The sequence below is a fragment of the Crocuta crocuta genome, unplaced genomic scaffold, assembly GCF_008692635.1.
Source record: "Crocuta crocuta isolate KB4526 unplaced genomic scaffold, BGI_CrCroc_1.0 scaffold1180, whole genome shotgun sequence".
Classification (NCBI taxonomy): domain Eukaryota; kingdom Metazoa; phylum Chordata; class Mammalia; order Carnivora; family Hyaenidae; genus Crocuta; species Crocuta crocuta.
In genome coordinates this window covers 1047-22919 of record NW_027530020.1, presented here as the reverse complement: position 1 = coordinate 22919, position 21873 = coordinate 1047, and the positions used below count along the sequence as shown (strand labels likewise).

The 21873-nt window shown below is 43.4% G+C and overlaps 1 protein-coding gene across 1 annotated transcript; it reads right to left on the bottom strand.

The window, feature by feature from the left end:
* Positions 1 to 336: 336 nt before the first annotated feature.
* On the bottom strand, positions 337 to 21543 carry LOC144232032 (Y-box-binding protein 3-like). Its single transcript, XM_077764716.1, has 10 exons — positions 21487 to 21543; positions 19655 to 19770; positions 18467 to 18500; positions 15967 to 16056; positions 14308 to 14430; positions 10009 to 10212; positions 4660 to 4757; positions 2620 to 2791; positions 1863 to 1961; positions 337 to 902 (listed from the first exon to the last, which is right to left on the bottom strand). The coding sequence occupies exons 1-9, from the start codon at positions 21541 to 21543 to the stop codon at positions 1896 to 1898; spliced, it is 960 nt and encodes a 319-aa protein (XP_077620842.1). The 3' UTR covers positions 337 to 902; positions 1863 to 1895.
* Positions 21544 to 21873: the final 330 nt, after the last annotated feature.

The window sequence follows — 21873 nt, the reverse complement described above, 5'->3', positions numbered from 1 at the left end:
GAGCCTGCTTCAGATTCTGTGTCTCTCTCTCTCTCTGCCCCTCCCCTGTTCATGCTCTGTCTCTGTTTCTTAATAATAAATGTTAAAAGAGAGAGAGAGAGACAGAGACAGAGACAGAGACAGAGTACCAAATAAAGCACACCTACTGCCTAACCCAGACATGAGCTTATTCATTCCCAAAGAGGAATCTCGTGATCTCAGGCTCACATGCTCACATTTACCAAATGGCACGAATGCACCTTTACATTTGGTGGACTTTACTATGATGTGAATAAAGTTGGGGGGGGGGGAGCAAAACGCATGTCAAGATAGGAAAACATACTCCAATTATCCATCTTTTCCTTTCAAGGGTAAAAATTTTATTTTTGAGGAACTTCATACTGCACATTTTTAGAGTCACAAAGAAAGCCAAAATGTTATCCTCCCCTCATCCTAGAAATAAATAAGGGCATAAAATTTCTTTTTAAATCGCAACACTTGGAAGTTTAGCACCAGCATCCAAAATGAACAAAAAAGGAAAAAAAAGCATTTACTATATATTTCAGATTTCTTTGGCTGGGGTTCTCCCCATGCGGTATTAATATTTCTTCTTTGAATTCGTATTACCAAAACAGTAAAAACCAGGAAAAAAATATAAACCTAGTGGTTGCTGAAACTGGGGAGGTGGCTCTCTCGTCTTGCGTGCAGGCATTCCCGGGATCTCCACTTGCTTAGCAAACTTGGCTGATGGTTTCCTTTTTGTGTAGCTGTCGGTTTCATAAAGAATAATCGTAAACATTCGAATGTCCATATCTTGGTTCTGAGTCTTCCATGTTATTGCTTGGATGTTTCTTTGGTGTTGGTAAGGTCATGGTCTGCTTTGTGCTTCATTTTTCTAATGGTCATTAATTGTTTTAGGTCACCTGAGGGGAGGAGGGAAAATGAAACCGAACTTCGAGTGACAAGATGAACGAGAATTAAGGAAGAAAAAGGCAAAAAGTATGCTCTTCGTGTAATTCAAGCAACAGTATTTCAGAAACTCACAATATAATCTACCCTTGCACCTACTGATCTGTACACGACACATGTAAGAAGACATTTTTGTAAACCAGAACATTCAGTACCTAGTAAAAATGTTATTCAATTGTAAAAAAGTGGGTGTCAGAGGGGCTAAATCGGTTAGGCATCCATCCGACTCTAGATTTCAGCTCAGGTCATCATGTCACAATTCATGAGACTGAGCCCCGCATCGGGCTGACAGCACCGAGGCTGCTTGGGATTCTCTCCCTCCCTCCCTCTCCGCCCCTCCCCCACTCATGTGCAGGCTCTCTCTCACAATCAACATTTCTTTTAATATTATATAAAAGAAAATTACCCTCAGGGAGCCTTTTCAAATAAATGATGTTGCAGTATCAATAATTCTTCGTAATTACCTTTGTGGTTACACAACGTCTCCTAACATGAACATACGTGACGCTGAGCCCCTTCCCAACGCTGGACAAATTAAGTCGCTCAACTGGCTGAGCCACCCAGGTGCCCCCGACCCTACGTTCTGCAGCTCACAGGCTCCTGTTCAAACTGGCCACTAGGTGTCACCAGAGTAAAACTTTTAAAAGTTTTAGGAGTTTTTTTTTCATACTACAAATTCAGTCTAGGAAAAAAAGTGACCATCAGTAACTGTGAGAATGCTTATGCTCCCCCCTCCTAAAGGCTAACAAAGTAAGGTCAAATCCCATATTTAACCACTAGCTCTGCTCTTGTGCAGAATCCTCAAGGAGAAGGGGGTTGGTCCAGATGAACCATGGACCTAGTTAGTTCAGACTCAAGCCAACAATACTTAAAAGAAAACAGCAACTCAAGGCCTGGGTTCCCCAAGCTCTTACCTGCTGATGGTAAAGGTGCCTGGGAGCCTGGTGTTACTCAGCACTGCTCTGCTCGGTGGCGGGAGCGGGCTTCTCAGATGGCGTCTCGCCTGCCTTGGTCTAAGCAAGACAGGACACAAAACCACAATCCAGAAATTAGCCGACCCAAGGGACAACGGGAAGTTCAAGACTAAAAGGTCTCAAAAGTCGGGATCTTCCTGCTCACGAAGGCAATCTTCCTGCTCTTAAGTGGGAGTCGAAAATTAGGACCACAGGAGAATGGCCAGTAAATGGCGACGAAACACCACGACATCACAAAGTCTGATGCACAATGCTTTCAATACTTGTTTAGAGAGAGTTTCCTCTCCGTCAGTGCTGTCCTGGGCTCTGAGAGCCTTCAGCACTTTAATTCTGAATCTCCATTAGCACACATAACCCTTCCAGAGAATGACGAGTAGTAGAACTCAGACGCTTGGTTTGGGTTATGTACGGGGCATCCTCTCTCTCCATAATACATATATGCATAGATCTTCAGCAAAATATTGAAAATATTAGATTATCTTTCATATGCAGACTATACATGTAAATATGTAAATATATACCTTAATATGTAAATATATATACCTAATGTAATAATAATAATAATAATAATAATATAAAAAATTATACAATTGTCAGTTACCAGGCTATCAAACCACTCTTTGGATACAACAGTAAATAAAGTCTGACGTGATTAAGGATGATCTGGCAACACCCCCTTCTGGCCGGCTGGATTTACCTCTTTGCCATCTTGGGAAGGAGCACTGGGAGGTCGGGGGCGACGCCGGTAGTTGTACGGGCGCCGGTACCCACGGCGAGCAGGTGGCTGGTTTGAACTGTTGGCCGCTTGCTGGTTCTCTTTATCTTCGGCCTCTCCAGCGGCCGGGGGTGGGCGGGGGCGAGGAGGGCCTCTAGAGCAGAGAAGACAACAGAAAAGAGAATGGTGCGACAGGACAGGGGGCCTCAAGAATGATCTTTAGTTTTCAAGATTAAAAGTCAAGGGATCAGGACTCATTGCTAGAATTACACACAGGCTTGGGGCGCCTGGGGGGCTCAGTTGTCTAAGCATCCGACTTCGGCTCAGGTCGTGATCGCACAGTGCGTGGGTTCGATCCCTGCGTCGGCCTCTGTGCTGACAGCTCGGAGCCAGGAGCCTGTTTTGGATTCTCTGTCTCTCTGTCTCTCTCTGTCCCTCCCTCAGCTCACACTCTCTCTTTCAAAACGAAACATTAAAAAAAAACCCAAAAACCAGAATTATACATAGGCTATTGCAGCAAATGGAACAGAGATTTTTTTGGGGGGGGGAGGGAATCTATTTTTCCACCATTTTCCCTCTTCATCTGAACGCCTGTTTGTGGTGAACAGGCATATACCGGACACATACCATGGTCCTGCCGGGCACGTGACGGGCACGGAGGACAGGAAAGTTAGAAAAGCAAAGAGGCTCCTAGTACCTGCCCTCTAGGAACTGGGTTTAGTGGAGCCTGGAGGGATTGAACAAGGAAGGAAAACTAACATCATTTTGTGCCAGCGCCTGGGCTGGAATGTTTTGAGGTTAAATATTTCATTTCAACGCTAATTTTGTGAGTTGGATTTCTAGTGAGAAAACCAAGAGATTGTAGAGACGATAGGTATTTGGTTGAACCCTGGGGAATACTGCTTTTTAGAAGTCGAGAAAAGTCAAGTGTAACTTCCTCAGGATCACGCAGCCAGGGACTGACCGGGCTGGGGCCTACACGGACCAAACACCGTCTCCTTTCTGGTTTTAAGACGTTTCTATGAAACCGCGTATTTTGGAAGTCCTTAGTATTTTATTGGTAAGAGTGACTATGTCTAAACTGGAATGAATCCTGTGAGGAAAAAGGACACGGACTGGTAGAAATCCTTTCCCAGAAAAATACATTCTCCTTTCAATAAACCCAAGTTGCCAAACTCCAAGGTGGTCTCAATGTCGATCCGGAGGGAAGGTCTAGTTTCTTCACTTACGTCAAGGACTAGGTAAAGGAACAAGAAGGCTTGGGATATAATGAGCTTTAAAAGGCTCCAAGGGAGTCTAGCTCACTTGGGAGTCGGTCTTCACAGGGCATAAAGTACAAAAATCTACTCCTTCACTAATATGAATATATCATTGGTAGTATGGTAATAATGTCTAGTACTTACCGAGGGCTGACTATATATACATACATATATACAGTACCATTATCTTAGATTCATTAGTACCTTTAAAAATTATAAAATATTCCTTACTGTCCATTTTATAGACCTGGTAACTGAACCTTAAGAGTCCAGGAGCCTCCCAAAGGAGATACAGCTGCTAACTGCAAGGTGGGAATTTAAACACAACTTGATCTGTAGCCTGACCTAACACCTAGCCTGCCTTGGTGACAGGAATATTCGGTATCCCAAACACTCTCTGGCACTCACTCACCTCCTCCCTTCTCTGGCCCTAGCTCTCAACAATGGCCCATCAATTAGTTTTCCGGTTATTGCATTAAACAGAACAAAAAAATTTAGTTTTCTTTTCTATCACATCACGTCAAAGCTAACCAATACAAACAATCGTTTTGCACAACGATGCTGAAATGTTTTGTTAAACAGAGGGGAGATGCCCGATGGTCATTTGAAAACATACTGCAAAGTCTCTCTAAAACTCGGACCCATCGTCAAAGCAGCCACTTGTAATTACATAATAGATCCACACACGGACCCACAACAGTCTCATCTGTTAGGCTGTCGCTCACAAGTCGTTGACTGGTTGTCAGGGAACCACGTCACATACCTCCGGTACCTTGGGCGGTAAGTTGGATTTCGATGAACGGGTCCCTGAAGTTGTGTCCCCTCGGGGATTCCCTCCTTCATCTCTCCAATTTCACCAGCCTACAAGAAGGCAGTGAGAGCTGAAAATCAATGTCATACTACCAGACAGGAGAGAGACACAGAGCACACAGTTGCATTCAGATTGTGTGTGTGTGTGTGTGTGTGTGTGTGTGTGTGTGTGTGTTTTAAGTAAAAAGTACACTGCTTCATTGTAAAGCCCAGAACCCTCAACTTTAACAGTGAACTGTTCACGGATTTAGATCTTTGCAAATGATAGGAAAGAAAAACTTATTTCTACTACAACAGTCTTTTGTGTATCACAGAGCACCTAGTTTTATTTTGCGATCCTATTTTAACATTTTGATGTGTTCCATTCATCTCTTACCATGAAAAAAAAGGAGAAAAAAAACCCCATTATTATGAAAGGAAATAGAATGATATGCTACATTTGAGCAATGAGAATCTCTTCTACCTTTCAAACTCAGACCCACTCATTCTATGAACAGGGCAACCCTTCAGCCATTAACGGTTTCTACAGTGAAAGGTTTGCCCACAATTCTTAATGCCTTTGCTTCTGATCACTTCCTTTCTCTCTCTTTGCATTTAATTACATTTTTTTTAAAAAATCAGACTTCCTGGATGATAAATTTACTTTAAACTGGGGGTATAAAATTCATTTACTGTGGAACTTCCAAAGGAAAAAAACAACTAAAATCAAGAAGACCCACCAGACATCTCCAAAATTCCTTGTAATATAGCCACAGCTTAACCTTTTTTCTCAACACTCACATCCTTTACTTCTCCATATTTCACCAAGAACAGAAAGGCCATCGGCAAAGAATTGCCGCATTCTTTCACTCTCAAATCTACCCACCTACCTGCGTTTGCTGTCGTTTTCTTCTCTCTCCTAACCCTGGGTCAGTGGTCGATGCTCATTACCCAAAGCCAACTTCTCACACCCCCTAGACCCCTTTAACTCTCTCTCCCTCCTTCCCCTTCACTGTACACTTTTCTTCCTCCTCTACTCCATCACTTCCATCCAGGTGTAGCAACATGAGGAAAGAGCTTCCATCTTCTGCAATTCTTAGAAAATAATCACATGCTTACAGAAAGTGGGAAGTACAAAATCTAATCCTCAGGCCCTAGTCAAGTATCACCAGTTGTCCCAGTGATGTCCCTGACGGCCAAGAAGACCCATTCAGAACCATGCCCCGAGCCGAGCTCTTTGCCCGAAACAGTTCTTCAACGTTTACTTGGCTGTCGTGACCTTGACGCTTTTAAAAATTACAGGCCAGTTATTTTATACACTGTCCTTCAGCGTGGGGTTGTTTGGTGTTTCCTCAGGACTTAGCTTATGTATACTTGGCAGGGAAGCCATAAAAGTCACACTGCGTCCTTCTCTGCATCCTGCTGTGTGGCATATGGCTTCAACTTGTGCCGTTACTGACAGTGTTCAAGTTCAGAAGTAGTTAAGGTGGTATCGGCCAGGCCTACGCTGCTGTAAATCTACTCTTTTCCTCTTTGTAATTAATGAGGATTTGGAGAAGTACTTTCAAAGCGGGTAAACGTTTCCTTGCTCACCAGATTCTCAATGTATTCATTTAGGTATTTATATCTGTACAGACTCATGGTTTTCTATTTTATTCAATGAGTTATAATCTGTTACTATCATTACTGGCCAATGGGAACCCTCTGAAAGCTGGCTCCTGCCCCTCTGACAGCTCTCCAACATTCTTTGAGTACTTTCTTGCTTTTTGGCACAACAAGATGTTCTGGGCTCATATTGTACTTTCTCTGGCCCAGCTCTGAAATCAGCCACTTCTCTAAGAGAGCTGCTTTTCTATTGGAGAATGGTTTTTAGAACTGAAAACTGAGGCCGGGTACGCTCGATGTTACTAAGGAGTCGCTGATTTCAGGCCATTTCTGAAGACAGAAATTAAGGAACACACATAAACAAATACATGTGTTTACCTACAGGGTGAGTTACACATGTATAAAAGTGTGTGCGTGTGCATGTGTGTGTGCCTGTACAACGTATTTGATCTGTCCCTCTAGAGTGGCTTTCGGAGGAAGCTGCCGGGGTGAAGGAAGGGCTTGGGAGACCAGGAGAGAATTCACGGAATCGCAAAACAAAACCAAAGCAAACCAAAACCTCGCCCGGCCCCCCATCTTCCTCCCAGCTGCTGCCCCATTCCTCTGAGTTTCTTTACAGACTAGAGGAAAGCCACCACCGCCACAGAAACCTCCTCAAAGAAGAACCTAAAACCTCTTTTTCCTTACCCTTTGCGCTCTTGACTTCATGCTAATCAGACTTCTGCCCTTACCAGACCGCTAACCCCCAAGTCACCAGACCCGGTAATCAATTCACAGCCTCACTCCCTCCTCTCCTCCTCAGCATTTGACACAGCATTTCCTTCTGGAAATATGTCCTCCCTACCTGCTCCCTCTCACCCCTCATCCTTGGAGGAAGCTGGTGTGCCCCAGGACTCGGTCCTAGGATCCATGTTCAACCTACACCCACTTTATGGTTAATCCCATCCTGCATCAGGCCTNGCTTGCTCTCTTCATGTAGGTCTCTTCTGAAACAGGACCCCAAAGACGTTTTCACCGCCTTATCTAAAATGACACCTTCCTAATTCAAGCCGCATATTCCCTCTTGGCTATGGTTTATTTTTCTGCGACTTCACATCTCCACTCGGAGGTAAAATTTAATGTGGGGGGAGGGGCGGTGAAGAGAAGGGGGAGTGGGAGGAAAGATCTCCAGATGGTTTCCCCCTTTCCCCTAAGCCCGATCTTTATTCAGTTTTCCTGTATTTGTTTAATCAAAAACCACAGAGACACCCTTAACTCCTCACGCCACACGGTCACTCCATCATCAGATGCCGTCACGTCTAGGTTTGAAATACTGCCAAAATGGGACCGCTGAGCACACCCCTCACCGCTAGCACTCTCGTCCATGCCAGGACCATCTCTGCACAGGGACTTACAGCAGCCGGGCTCCCCCACGGCCACTGTTGCCTCGTGGGGTCTAGCTTCCAGAAATAGTTCGGCGGGCTCATAGATATGTGCCTCCCTGTTGAGACCCCTTCGCAGGCTTTCCATCACATTTGGAGAGGTCGGCAGTCCTCAGCAGTCTACCGGGCAGGCTCTAGCTGCTGCCGGACATCCCCCTAACCTCATCGCCTACCCCTCGGCCTCGCCACTCGACAGTGCCGCCACCACAGGAGCCTCGCTCCAGTTCTCTGAACTAGCCACGCTGCTTCTTCCTCAGGAATCTTGATTCACAAAAAGCAGACAGAAAAAGCAATGTGTGAAGGATTAGAGTTTACCAGAACCGTAGAACGGGAAGGAAGAGCATCAGCCGAGACGGAGTTTAAATCAAGCCCTACAACTTCCGGCCACATGACCTTGGGTCAAGGTTGCCGATTTTTAAAAATATTACAATCTCTCCATTTGTAACAATGCCAACAAAAATATGGAAACCAACTGCATAAAGCCACAGGGAAGACTGAACGAGAATGGATTTCACACGTCTGCCACTTGGTCAATGCCAAATCACTGACGCTCCCTTTTCTCTATCATATAGGTTTTTCCTCAAAGACTGCAAATGGTTGCTATTAGTTCAGTAATTAAGCTAGATGTTATCTTTGAAAAAAAAAATAGAAGTCCTTTGGTCACGCATGTATCATGCTCTATTATGTCCTTTGTACATAAGGGAAATACCACTGGTCTGTATATTATCATTTTTTTCCGTGGCGTGTCCAGTATGGTTTCAGTTTTTATAGAGTAAAAAAATGTTTGTAGTGCCTTTTCTATTTGGCCTCAATATTTAACATCCTCGATTCTTGCTATACTTTCAAGCCATTACACTAACAATCTTGCAGTTGCCTAGCTACACGGAAGAGAGTTTTAGGAATTTTCATTTGATGCTATTGGCTGCCTGAGGCAGACCTCTTTAGTCACTGGACATCCCAGCATGGGGTGTATTAGAAAGATGGGAAAAATACTGAAGGAATTGAAGGACAGCTTTTACTTCATACATGGAATGGGTAAGAGAGTCGGCTCAAGTTTAAACAACTCCATGCGATTATCAGAATAAGCACACGTTTTTCAGAAGTAGCTTTCCACCAGCTTTTGCAAATGATGTTCTACATAGCACTGCAGAATCTCTTTGCTCTGAACCTTCAGTTCCTAGGGTAAAATATGCCTTATGCAAAAAAACAACATAGAAAAGAATCACGTTCTCAAAAAGATACACACGGATGTGCGAGATACTAAGAAAGATTATTTCAGGAAAGTGCTACTAATGCCCTAAAAATAAATGTGTATTATTTAGAAATCTCCCTGACTCTTCCTGTTCTGATTTCCTAGAAGCCCAGGGAGCTGCCTACTGTGGCCCCTGCACCCGATCTCTCCATATATGCAAGTCTACTCGCTATTTTTAGCACATTCGTCAGGGACAGCTGTTAACGAGTGGAAGGGAATAACAAGAAGCAATGTAGAAAGAACACAGTCATGCATGACGGGCTGGGAGATGGGTAGCAAAGAACAGACTGAACATAATGTTCAGTCAAAACACTTCGTGGAAAAACAGAAAACAAAACCAAGGACACTGAGAGGAAGAAGTTACAGCGAATGATAACAAAGACTCGTGTCCTCTCCCAATGCTCCCAAGTTTCTGGGCACTGCAGAGTTGGTACAGTGTTCATCAACTGGAGGTCAGGTCCACAACAGCTATACACCAGTACTTTTCAGTAGAAAAAGGAGAAGCCATAACTAATCAACAATCCGCACAGCTACCTAGCTTTTCCTATGAACACCACTTCATGACAATTAAAAACTTGATGGATTTCATGTATCCTCAGGCATGGAGCTAAAAATCTTCGCCTTTGATGGAATCATCATAGCTCCCCCAAGACGAGGCACAGCATTATCCATGTTCAGCGGCTAAGAATCAAATGTGCGTTTGCAAAAGCTCACAGATTCAGGTTAGCAGAGAGAGATTCAACTCCTGGTCTGCTGACTTCAGAGTTTGAGCTCTTACTGCATAACCACCTGCCTCTCTAAACGGTCCCGTGTTCACCGGGGTGCCCGGTAGAGACGGGGCTGCTGTGNGGGGGCTAAAAAAAAAAAAAAAAAAAAAAAAAAAAACCAGACTAAAGGCCTTGCCTCAGCTTTTGTGACCTCGGGAAGCCGCGAGCAAGGCCTGATTTCCGGCGGCTGGTGTTGGAGGAGGAGGAGGAGGAAGAGGAGGCAGAGGAAGGACGGAGGGGTGAGGACGGCCGAAGAAAGGTCCCAGGTGCAATTTTACCTGCATTCTGTTGGGATGGGGAAAGACCCGTGAGCGACGGTCAAAGGTCTGTCCCACGTGGTAAGGCGGGAACCGCCTCCGGTACTGAGGGCGGTACGGGGGGCGGCGCAGCTGACTCCGGGCCCCAGAGAACTGCCCGTCAGTGGCAGGGGGGTCAAATCCGTCACTGCTGCCGCTCCCTTCCTCCTCCTCCTCCCCAGCGTACTAGCAAGCAAAGAAACAGAGGTTCAGAAGAAGTTTCAGCGAGGACAGAACCAAAGAATGCGGCTTAGGATGAGTATCATCACCAAAAGAAACCCCCCCCCCCAAAGGAATAATCCATCCCTCTCTGTTCTGCAGACAAAGTGCATTTAACCCAGGTTATCACGGGACTCCCTGGGATAAACAGACATCAAGATTAATGTAGGTCTGTGCAGATAAAACATTAAGCAGCAGAAAAGCAAGAGCAATCAGTCTGTAATGAATCTGAGTCGTCTAACTATAATTGGTGCCTAGTGTGGGGCAGTGGCTGGGTGGCTCCGTTCGTCAGGCGCCCAGCTCCCGATCTGGGCTCAGGTCATGATCACAGAGTCCCAGGAGTGGGCCCCACATACATCTCTGTGCTGAGGGTGGAGCCTGCTTCGCATTCTCCCTCCCTTCCTCCCTCTGTGCCTCTCCCCCACCCACACTCTCTGAATATCAGTTGAACCACCAACCAAAGAAAACATGTACAAGATTGTTAATAGTTAATTGTTAATAGAATAGCTCCGTCTGGTGTGTGTCTCCCAACATCTGCCATCCAATGGGGTAAAAGTCAGGGCAAAGCAAGAAAACAAAATATTTTGTGGTGTTAACAGGTTTGTCCTAAGGGTCCTACCTTCCTGTAGCAATTCTCCCAGTGTGGATGGGGTCTCCAAAAACCTTTCATGTCTAGGGGGCGAGTACCCAGTTGAAACGATTCTTATAATGGTAGTAGGATACTATGTGCCTTTCCCCCCTTACTCTCTCCTGGGTATACGGAGGCTCATAACAGCTCCAGTGACATACAGCCTCTTAGCTGACTGAATGCAGAATGAGATATGAAAGCCCAGCCGGCTTCTATTAAACCAAGCAGAGATTTGCAAAAATTATGAAGCGACACCACTCTTCTCACTCAATTTAAAAACCTAGTTTTCAGGGGCACCCTGGGTGGCTCTGTCAGTTAAATGTCTGACTTCAGCTCGGGTTGTGATCCTGTGGCTTGTGGGTTCGAGCCCCGCATCGGGCTCTGTGCGGACAGCTCAGAGCCTGCTTCGGATCCTCTGTCCCTCTCTCTCTGCCTCCCTTCCCCCACTCTCTCTCTTTCCCTCAAAAATAAACAAACATTAATGATATTAAAAAATAAAAACAAAAGCCTAGTTTTCATTAAAAATGGTATTTATATTTGTGTAATGAGCTTATTTTCAATTAAGTATCTTCTAAATGTCTGCTCTAATTGGTAACAGATATAAACACTCGTAAACAAAACCTCTGGGATCGTCAATAATACTTAGGCATATAAATGGGTCCAAACACCAAGAAGTATGAGAACCACTGACTTACGTAGGATTTTCTTTATATGCTTTGGAATAAAGTTTTAATTGCACTTTTATAGTAGTAAGTAATAGATATAGACAGTTAGTAAGTAATAAATAGGCAGTTTCTAAACAGTAAGCCTTATTTACAAAGGAAACTAGTAACCCTATATTTTTTCTTATATTTAAGCTACTATACATCACATACTAATATCTTATATTAAAACATATATAGCGAAACATCCCTCAAAGAATTTATTGCAAATCTTACACTAAAGGATATAGATATGCAAATACAAAAGGTGGTCAAGGGAAGTAACTAGTTTTTAAAAATGAATAAACTAAAACCTAATAAATAATGACGAACTAAAAATAAAATAATGACCCATGTCTTTTGGAGGTGAGAGTATTTAAGATTTAGAACACTCCAGAATCCGCCACATGGGCAAAGAAACTCCCAAAAGGTAATAAAAGTTTCAACTGTAGCCTCATTGAGTCTAATTTCAGAAAAATCAAGCCATTCTACACTTCATAAAACCTGTATCGGCTACAATCTACAACTATATAAAAACATCTTAGTATAAAAAAAATAAAAAAAAGAAACACATATTAGCATAGAAATCATACACCAAAATAGTAAGTGTGGGACTGCATACATTATTCTTCTCTTTAGGCTATTCTGTATCTTTTGAGTTTTAGACAGCCAAATCTTTCATTAATTATCTTTCACAATAAGAATAATGTCATCACCATTGCCAAACATGCTCTTGAGAGAAGCTCAAGAAGCTGTCAGGACATCAGGACATCACAATCGAAAACCTTCATTGACATGTACTTTCATGTACTTCAGAAAACTGTAAGGAAAATACATTTATATTCATGTACTAGATTTACCAAAAAACATCTGCTGTCAGTGACCCACAGAATTCAAACACGTGCTATTCAAGGGTCGACTGTCATCACAACCAGAGTTCTGTAGATCTGATGAACTTAGAAGGGTTAACATGATATAGTAACTGCTACAGCAGCTCATTCCTTCTCGCCACCTCCCACTGTCCAGGTTTTTATTAAAAATCAGACAGGATAAGCAGGGCACCTGGATGGCTCAGTCGGTTCAGCATCCAGCTCAGTTCAGGTCATCATCCCAGGGTTCTGGGATCAAGCTCCACATTGGACTCTTCGCTGAGTGTGGAGCCTGCTTAAGATTCTCTCTCCTTCTGCCCCTTCCCCGCGCATACGTGCGCTTCAAAATAAATAAACTTAAAAAAAAAAATAAGATAAGGAAAACATGGGTAAGAAAAATACAAAAATAAAGGAGGGGATGGGAGGACGGTGGAAATAGGTGATAGGGATTAAGGGGAGTACAGGGTGATGTATGCAACTGCTGAATTACTAGATTATACGCCTGAAACATGTTAATATAACACCTGTGTTAACTAACTGGAATCAAAATAGAAACTTAAAAAGAGTAAAAATAAAATAGAGAGCAGTAAAATAAAAAAAGGAAAAAATACAGAAAGAAAAATAAGACATCATCAGGGTAGCTGATAAAAACCAATTTGGGGGGACGCCTGGGTGGCTCAGCTGGTTAAATATCCGACTCCTGATTTCAGCTCAGGTGGTGATCTCACAATTCCCGAGATCAAGCCCTGTCCTCAGGTTCTGCACAGACAGTGTGGAGCCTGATTGGAATTTGTCTCCCTCCCTCTCCCTCTCTCCCTCTCTCCCTCTCTCTCTCTGCCCCTCCCCCACTCATTTGCATGTGCACACCCTATCCCTCTCAAAAAAATCATTTTAAAAATCCAGTGAGACATGGTGTGAAGATGACAGAATGAAGAATGAAAGCACTCAGGTGAGCAGAAAGACATAAATCTATCAAAGCATTAAGAAGAAATCATTCTCGCTTTAAGACACTTTTTTTCTGGTGAGATTTTTGAAAAGATGTCCTTGGATGATATGCAAAGGCATAGTCTAGAGCTCACAAAGCATCTCGAGTTTTATTCTGTAAGTGACAATCCCAAGTACTAATTCTGGAAACCTTAAAAAATGACTCAAATTTGATAGGATCCTCATAGCAAATGAATGGGGTTCTGTTGGGGTGCCTTGAGGGTACTTTAAATTGAGCCTTCTTAGAAAGCGCGAGGCAGACTTGGTTGTAAACCCTTTCACCTGGATTGGTACCAATCTAAAGAACTAAAAGTCTGGGGAATGACTTAGTGCTTCTTTACTTTGAAATAATGGGAAAATGCTACGCTGAATAAAAGAGCTACTTAATCGAGGTAAAATGAATATTCTGCAGTCAGTGCTGATTTGTTGCCTGTTCCTGTGCTATCGCCCATTCTCCCTTGCCAACCCAACACTTACTTTCTTAGAGACCAACAGTGCTAGTGCCAAGAGATGAACAGCTTTAAGCCAGTCATGGAAACCCCAGGCCCCTTTGCCAGTGAGTGCCACATGACTAGGTTCTGGCCAGATAAAAGAGCCTAACAGAGAAAGCCCTTCGGACTGGCACAGCCTGTCTGATTTAAAGCTTCCTCTTAAAAGATAATTGTCTGCTGCTTGCAGTCAAGATACCTACAAACTGACAGCACCTCTGCACGGCAAGTTTCCAAAGAGGCCTGTGGCTGTGGATGAATTCTGGGCGCCACAAATCTCCCCGTCCAAACCCGTATCACTCTGTGCCTCCAGAGGAAGACACAGTCATCTGCTCCAGGTATATACCCTTCCACGTTTCCATTTTATACTCGCAAGCACCAAGACAACATACATTACGGGGAGGCCCACGGCGCCTGTCATAGTAGCCACGTCTGTACCGGCGCCGGTCGGCAGCGTAACGGCTCCCTTCCACGGGAACTCCATCTGGTCCAGTCACGTTGGCTGCTTCTGCGCCCTGAGAGAGAAGGTCAACAGAGACGGCCTCAAAATTAAAAAGAAGCTAAACTAACCCTCTCCAGCCCCCACCGCCAATTAAAAAACCAGCCTTGGACAGTCAGATCAGAGTCTGGCAGACCGTACCCACAATTCCTACTGTGACCTCAAGTGCACACCCAGGTATGAATAAGGTGGGCAAGGTGCTTGGCGTCCTGATTAAAATGTAGTTTCTTTGCTCACACAACCTAAGCTTTTCCTTCTGGTCTGGTTATACTAAGTTCAAAAGCAGCATGCACCCCTTTGAAGAACATACACTGGCAAACGTAATGCGATTGTAAAAGAAGTAATGATGCTAGACCAGGAAGAGTATTTCTCCACGGGAAATAAATGAGATGTGATCTTCTTAGAAAAATGTTGAAACCTAGATTATTCTAAGAGGCACTAAGAGAACAGCTGTTCATGGGCTCAAGTGGCTCTGTCCAGCACTGAGCTATCGAGAGGGAAACTTCTCCCGCCTCGGCAGCCACGGAAGAGTCCTTGATTTAGTCACACATAGTTCCCACAAACATAATGTCACCTGAGACCATCTTAGTATCCTTCCAACACACTTAAGCGTCCTTATTCTCTTATGGACAAACAGATAAAACGGTGCTTCAAAAACAATGGAAAAAAAATTCAGACGAGAGAGATTCAACAGAGTAGATTTCACAGTCAACACCGATCTGTAAAACCTCACAGTCCTGAAACCATACGAAGGTAAAATTAGCCTGGCAATACAAAAATTTAAGAGTTGGATGGGATAACAGAGACCATTCTAGGTCAGCATTTGCTCGTGGATGACTTGAAACTCCAGATTTGCAAGGCAGCTGAGGGACCACAGTAGTAAAGAAATCATTTAAATTTCTATATTAAATAAACGAGGCCCCTGGGTGGCTCAGTCGGTTAAACATCTCTTGATTTTGGCTCAGGTCATGATCTCTCTCTGCACTGTCATCGCAGAGCCTGCTTGGGATTCTCTCTCTCGCTCTCTCTCGCTCTCCCCATCCCCCACTCACGCTCTTTCAAAATAAATAAAGTTAAAAAAAAATCTTTTTCCCCAAAGCAACTTCAATCTATTTGTAATACTATAAGAGTTGTGGGCCACCTGGCTGGCTCAGTCTGCGGGGCATGTGACTCTTGATCTCAAGGTCATGAGGTGGAGCCTCACGTTGGGTGTAGAGATTACTTTAAAAAAATACTATAAAACTTTAACCTACGCTGGAATATACGTTTGGTACCAAAACAAACTGCATCTTTTAAATTTTGAAAAATTAGCTTCTCCCTCTGTAATTAAACAGGACTCTTCATCATTTATTAAATGAGACATTACAACGTCCTTCTATAATAAATCAAAGAACATTTATAAGGACATTCAATAATCAAAATTTTTCTACTGAAAAGTCACTTCTGTCAAAAATCCAAACCAATGTTATTTCATAAGGGGCTGAGAGACTACTTACTACGCAAGAAAAACCACGTGCCAGCACACTTTGATACCCAGCCACAATAATCTCACCTTTTCTCCCTCAACCACATCAAACTCTACAGTTTCTCCATCTCCTACACTGCGCAGGTATTTCCGTGGGTTATTCTTCTTGATGGCAGTCTGTCAAGAGAACAGAAAATTCTAAATGAAGACTATGTCAATATAGGCCAGCGTTCACCTTTTAAGTTTATTGCATGTGTTATTACTTTTTGAAATACTATTCTCCCACTCGCCTGGATCTTCAAAACAGTAATAAAAAAATGAAACACAACACTGCAAAACTAGGTTCCACGTTTTTTTCTTGACTTGTGGTTGCCTCTGAGACTCATCTTGGCAGGTGTTTTCAACAGGATGTGTGTAGTTACTACACACTTCTGTTACAGCCTGATCATGATATTGGAAAGAGTAGTTCCCTCAAGCTATTAGGCATCTAAGATTCAGACTGCACCTCTATGGGTCGGGAGGGAAAGGGGGGGGGGGGGCCTCCATGAAGTCTTGCTTAACACACAAATACATTTTAGGTGGAGGGACTTCTAGAAACAAGAGAAACTGCTAACCTCAAAAGGAATTTTAAACTAAGCAAAGGAGGAGGGATGATGAAGAATAGAAAAAAGGAATTTAAAAACGCCAGGGGGGTAAATATTTCTGATAGAATACACAACATTACTTCAGGAATGAAACATTACTGATAAACAAAATCTGGCCTCTTCTCCCTCCCCGCTCCATGTTATGGATAAGGAAACAAGAAGCTGGTTAGGGATTTTGCTGAAGACATAAAGATACAGCCTTGGGGGGTGGGGGAGGGGAATCCAGGCAGGGTGGGTAGGGGGAATTCACATCCCTACACTGGATCTATGATATTTTCCAATATTTTCCCCATCACACCAACTCATCCCTACACATTTGTGATACTCGTCCCTCAACATCTGCATATGAAAAGGCCTCCCCTTTTCGGCCCATGGAAGGGAGAGAATAACTCCTGCAATGAATTCCCATGTCTGTGGTTGGTATCTCTAAATGGTTAAAGGGGCTCTGAGTTTCTACGGAACTAGGTCAACCTTATTTTATAAAGCGATTAGGCATGTGTAATCCAGCCCTTCCCTTACTCTGAGTGGGAGGGAGGAGGGAAAAGAAATGAGCCAATAGGGCAGAGACCTCACCCACGGAGGAAGAAAGGCAGCCCAGGACAGGATATCTGCGCGCAGTTAGAACATTGAGCCATTCCAAAAACAGCCCCTCCCTGCCGGCTCGTTCCCTTTTTCCTGTTCAACTGGGCAGGCCTCAACACATCGAGGTGACTCACCACACGACCTCATGAGGGCTGGAATCAGGTCATAGACTTGCAGACTAACGATGCTGGCCACCAGGACACAAACGTGCGAGGTCCCTTTACTGCATCTGTCACCAGACACGGACTTCTTAGCCCCAAAGGTCTATCTACGGAACATCTAGGTAGCAGAAGCAGCACTTCTCTTTCAGTGTGTGACAATCTGAAAATTCACCCTGTCTCAATGACAACAACAAATCTCTAATGATCTGGGCACAACTGAAATACATCCAGTGAAGCAGACATGTAAACAACAGGCGCCACAACCAGTAGAGCTGAATCTTAGATACTGCTATCCCTGGTCACCACACCCACCCCGATTCAGAACCCTCTAGAGAAGGAGACAGGGACAAAGAAACCCAGATAGATGCTTCGCGGAGCCCTGCAGGGAGCACTGGTGTTAGTACCAGACTATACTTTCCTGTTACACACTAAGAGCTCCCCACAGACTTGAGCCAACTCGCTGAAAATTAAATAAATAGACAAAAAAGAACCACAAAGGCATCCTGCATTGTAAAACAAGTCCGGGATGCATAATGAAATAAATAGCATCCCAGGCCAGGAATGTAAGGAAAGTCAAAAACATCAGTAGCCACGAAGCCCGTGTTTCCCACATTTTACCCATCTTCTCCATCTCCTTCCAATCCAAGGGAACGTGGACTTTTGACCTGGACATGTGCTAACCATGCCTCATTCTTTTACAGGATTGAGGGCTATCCTGGGAATTGGGGAGTTTTCTCATGTCTTGGATACACACACCCTAACCATCTGCTTTCCTGTGCTATTTGCTTCCAGTCAGAGACACTCTGGTAGAAGAAGACCTTTCGCCAACACCCACCCGGGGCAAAAGCCAGATTGGTTCCAGCCAAACACCAAGGAGGGACCACAAAGTCAGGAAAATAAGATGCTAACGTGGGAACCAAGTTTTGCTAAGGAGTCAAAGGCTTTCAAAATGAGCAACTGGTCAACTGAGTTATGACTCCATTCAACTGCAAGACTAAAAAGCTAAAAAACAACGGGACAGAAGAGCTCATCTGCCAATCCTGAAATGCGGGAAGTGTTCTCTCTGGCCAAAATAAAACCGCAAGGAGGGTGTACAGTGGAATAACAGTTTATAGGACTTCGTTTTGGAAAAGAGACAACAGCAGATTACAGACACCCGTCTCCTCACACAGCAGATGGAACGTTTGTTATCCCTCTTACCTGATGTACAAACACATCTTCTTTGGTGTCATTTCTGTTAGAAGACAAAAAGTTCACAGATGAAAAAGCACTAGGTATGGGGAAAAACTTCAAAGAAAAGACGGTCTATGANCTGATGTACAAACACATCTTCTTTGGTGTCATTTCTGTTAGAAGACAAAAAGTTCACAGATGAAAAGTACTAGGTATGGGGAAAAACTTCAAAGAAAAGACGGTCTATGGGTTTAGATTCCAAGACCCCAAAAAGGCAACAGACGTTTTTGTTTAGCCCCAACTTAATTCAGAAGCCTAGAAACTGGTCCTTGCTAAGAACTTCCAAACCCGCAAGATACCCACTGCGCTCCTCCATCTTACCAAGGTGCTTAGATCCAAGTGCCCGGCTTCTACAGACACATCCGTTCCCTCTCATCTCCTCCTAAATCACGCGGAATGTAATCAGAGCCCGAGATTTCCCTCCCAGTAAAAGCAAAGCAAGACAGTAAAAGGACAGGGCACAGCTGTGAACTAGGCTCCCCTTACACTGAAACCTAAAACAGCACCCTCTCCACCACCCTGCCCTAACTCACCCCACCCCCCACCAAATCAGATAAGGAAGAAATTAAGGAATTTTTAGGGAGGGCGAGGCAAAGAACACGACAGTGTTATAGAAAAACATCACCAGACTCCCAGCAGCCTACAGTTGTGTTCTCATTCCTACAGGGTTAGAAGTTCCCAGAGTTTAAAGAAAACACTACGCTTTCTACACAGGACTTGGGCCAGACCTGGGTTACAGATCCAGCTCAATTACTCACTAGTTGTGTGACCTTAGGAAAGTTGCTTAACCAGTCTCAGACTCCATTTCTCCATCTGTGAAATTACGGATATGGTCTCAATTATCCTAAGGCCCTTCCCATTTCTCTTTTATCTCCCTCACCTTTTTTCCTTTAATGACTGGATTTTAAAAAAATATGTTATTTGTCTGCAGTCTGGAAGTGTATTTTAATTAATATTGAATAACCAATAGCTAAGAAATGAGAACATCCACAGTGCTTACAAATCTCAAAAGGTACCCCAGCCATCAGGTAAAAACAAAACAAACAAAAAAACTTACATAAGTCATTTGAAAAGTCTGGCAAATGATTTATAAGCTGCTGGCGCTAGAGAGTAAGCATGCATTTAAAACCTGTACAGAGATACACACACACGTACCGATTTATAAATCCATATCCATTTCTGACGTTGAACCATTTGACAGTGCCAAGGACTTTGGTGGCTAAAATAAGATTAAGCAGATAAATTAGTATCTGACCTACAAAGAGATAAAGCTCATATCACAAAGGTCTTGATGGCATTATATAAAGCCTAGACATACCTGAGGAAACCATTAAAGGCTTAATTCTAAAATATATTAGGAAAAGTAAATGGAGCAAAGGAAGATAGCATAGGAAAATACTTTTCAGAAGACTAGACCTTTCTTCCTCCTTAAACTTTTCGGTGGTCATAAGGAGTGGTCATAAAGTCGATACATTTCTGCAATAATTTAAATTGAGAAACATTATGGAAAAAACAAACAATACGTTTTGTGATTAAAGTTTTAATCGTGGAAAAACTCTGTAGGCGCAAAAGAAGGGTCTAATGAAAGGCGACTGTAGACAGATGAACAAGGTTAAGTACCAATGACCGGAACACATCACTTACACACTTTGAAATCCCAGGCGAACTTTAGTAAGTGAAATAGTAGCTCCTTGTTACCACCTAATCTACAAAGACATAAAGTAACTTGTCCAGCCGCCAGATGGGGGCCTATCAGAGGAGTCAAGAGTAATAATAGAACTGATGCTGTCTCAACCGGCTCTGTACTCACCACCCCGAGACATGAGGTAACAGGCCTTTCCGAACCACAGGGATGAATCCGGGCATCTGTTTCACTGTTTACCCCACTCTCTGCAGTTGGAGAGAGTCAAACTCACCCCCCCCCCCTTTTTTTTTTTTAATCTCCCTCTTTAACTTGATTGTCTCTACTTTCCATTGTGAGTGGGACCATTTCTATGCAATGCCGGACTTCGACAGAATTCAAGAGAAGGAATCTAAACAAACAGTACGGTCCTATAACTTGTACTTTGTACATTCACATTTATTTCAGCCATCACATCACGTATGATTTGAGAAGACTCCCTTGAACCCGTTGTGAATGCCAAATTCAGAACCTCTAGGAAATGCCAATGTCTAAATTCAGGAAATGCACAAAGCAATTATCAAGACTCAATGAAACAGGAAATCTGACAATAGAGTACCTTAAAAAAAAAAAAAAAGCTTAGCAGAGAATGAAAGTTAATAGCATTAACTGTTACTAGGGCTGCCTCTCAATGAGATACAAACTTTAGAACTTTCAAGGATAAACAATAAGGATTCAGTTTTCAAATTCAAGACTCAAATAGTAATTAGGACTTGTTTTGGTGTGGGCTGGGCTAGTTCTGGGTTTTGCTACGTTGATATGCTTAAGGAAGTACTTTAGCTCTCTTTGTAAAAGAGAAACAAATCAAAACATCTCTTCGCCTCCAAAGTCATTTGTAGCCCACTACTGAGTGGAGTGATCTCCAGCACGAATTCCAAGTAAGGAGAGATTGCAGAGACCACTGCACTCTTCAGCTTTAAACCATTCTGATTAGAAACGAGAAGGTCAAAGGAGAAAAAACCATTTTCTGTTTTAGGTCTAACGTACACAGGAGAGGCCCGCTTTTGTTAAACAGTATGCTTTTAAGTCGCACGTTACTTCAAATGATTAGAGTTTTGTGCCTCCTCTCCTCTCATTCACCCCAAAATTAATGACCTAGGAAAATACAAAGATAGGAACCCTTTTGGATTCCTTTTCATACAGCTAATGTCTAGCACTGTCAAAGGAATAATCCTGATCAGAAAGGCAACACTAAGAGAATAGCAAAAAAGATGAAAAATGATGTTCAAGTCTAAATTCAATCCAGGCTGAGGGCTGTTTTCACGCCTCAGTGCAGTTTTTTAAAGTTTCCTAATTCCACCAATACCCCCAACAGCTTCACATGGTCAAACACATTCACACGCACTTCTTGCTTTGAAACCATATCCTCGCTTCACATACACGAGGAGGAAGGGAGGCCAGAGGAAGACTGTACGGCGTCTATAATGTTTATTCAAAGGAAAGTTTTCTTCCACCCTGGGGAAACAAACACCACTTTCTCCGGCCTATGGCTAGCCACTGAGGCTGAAGCCTCTTTGTAGGAACTAAGATGGAAGAACTCCAAACCAGAATTCCATTTCAGTCAGCACTGTGCCTGGCACAGTTTAGGCACCCGTGTGTTTGCCTGGCCCAGGGAAGGAGATGGCAAGGCACAAGGCCAGGGACAGTGTCGAGATGCCATGTAGGAGGCCATCCTTCATTTAAAGATTCGGGA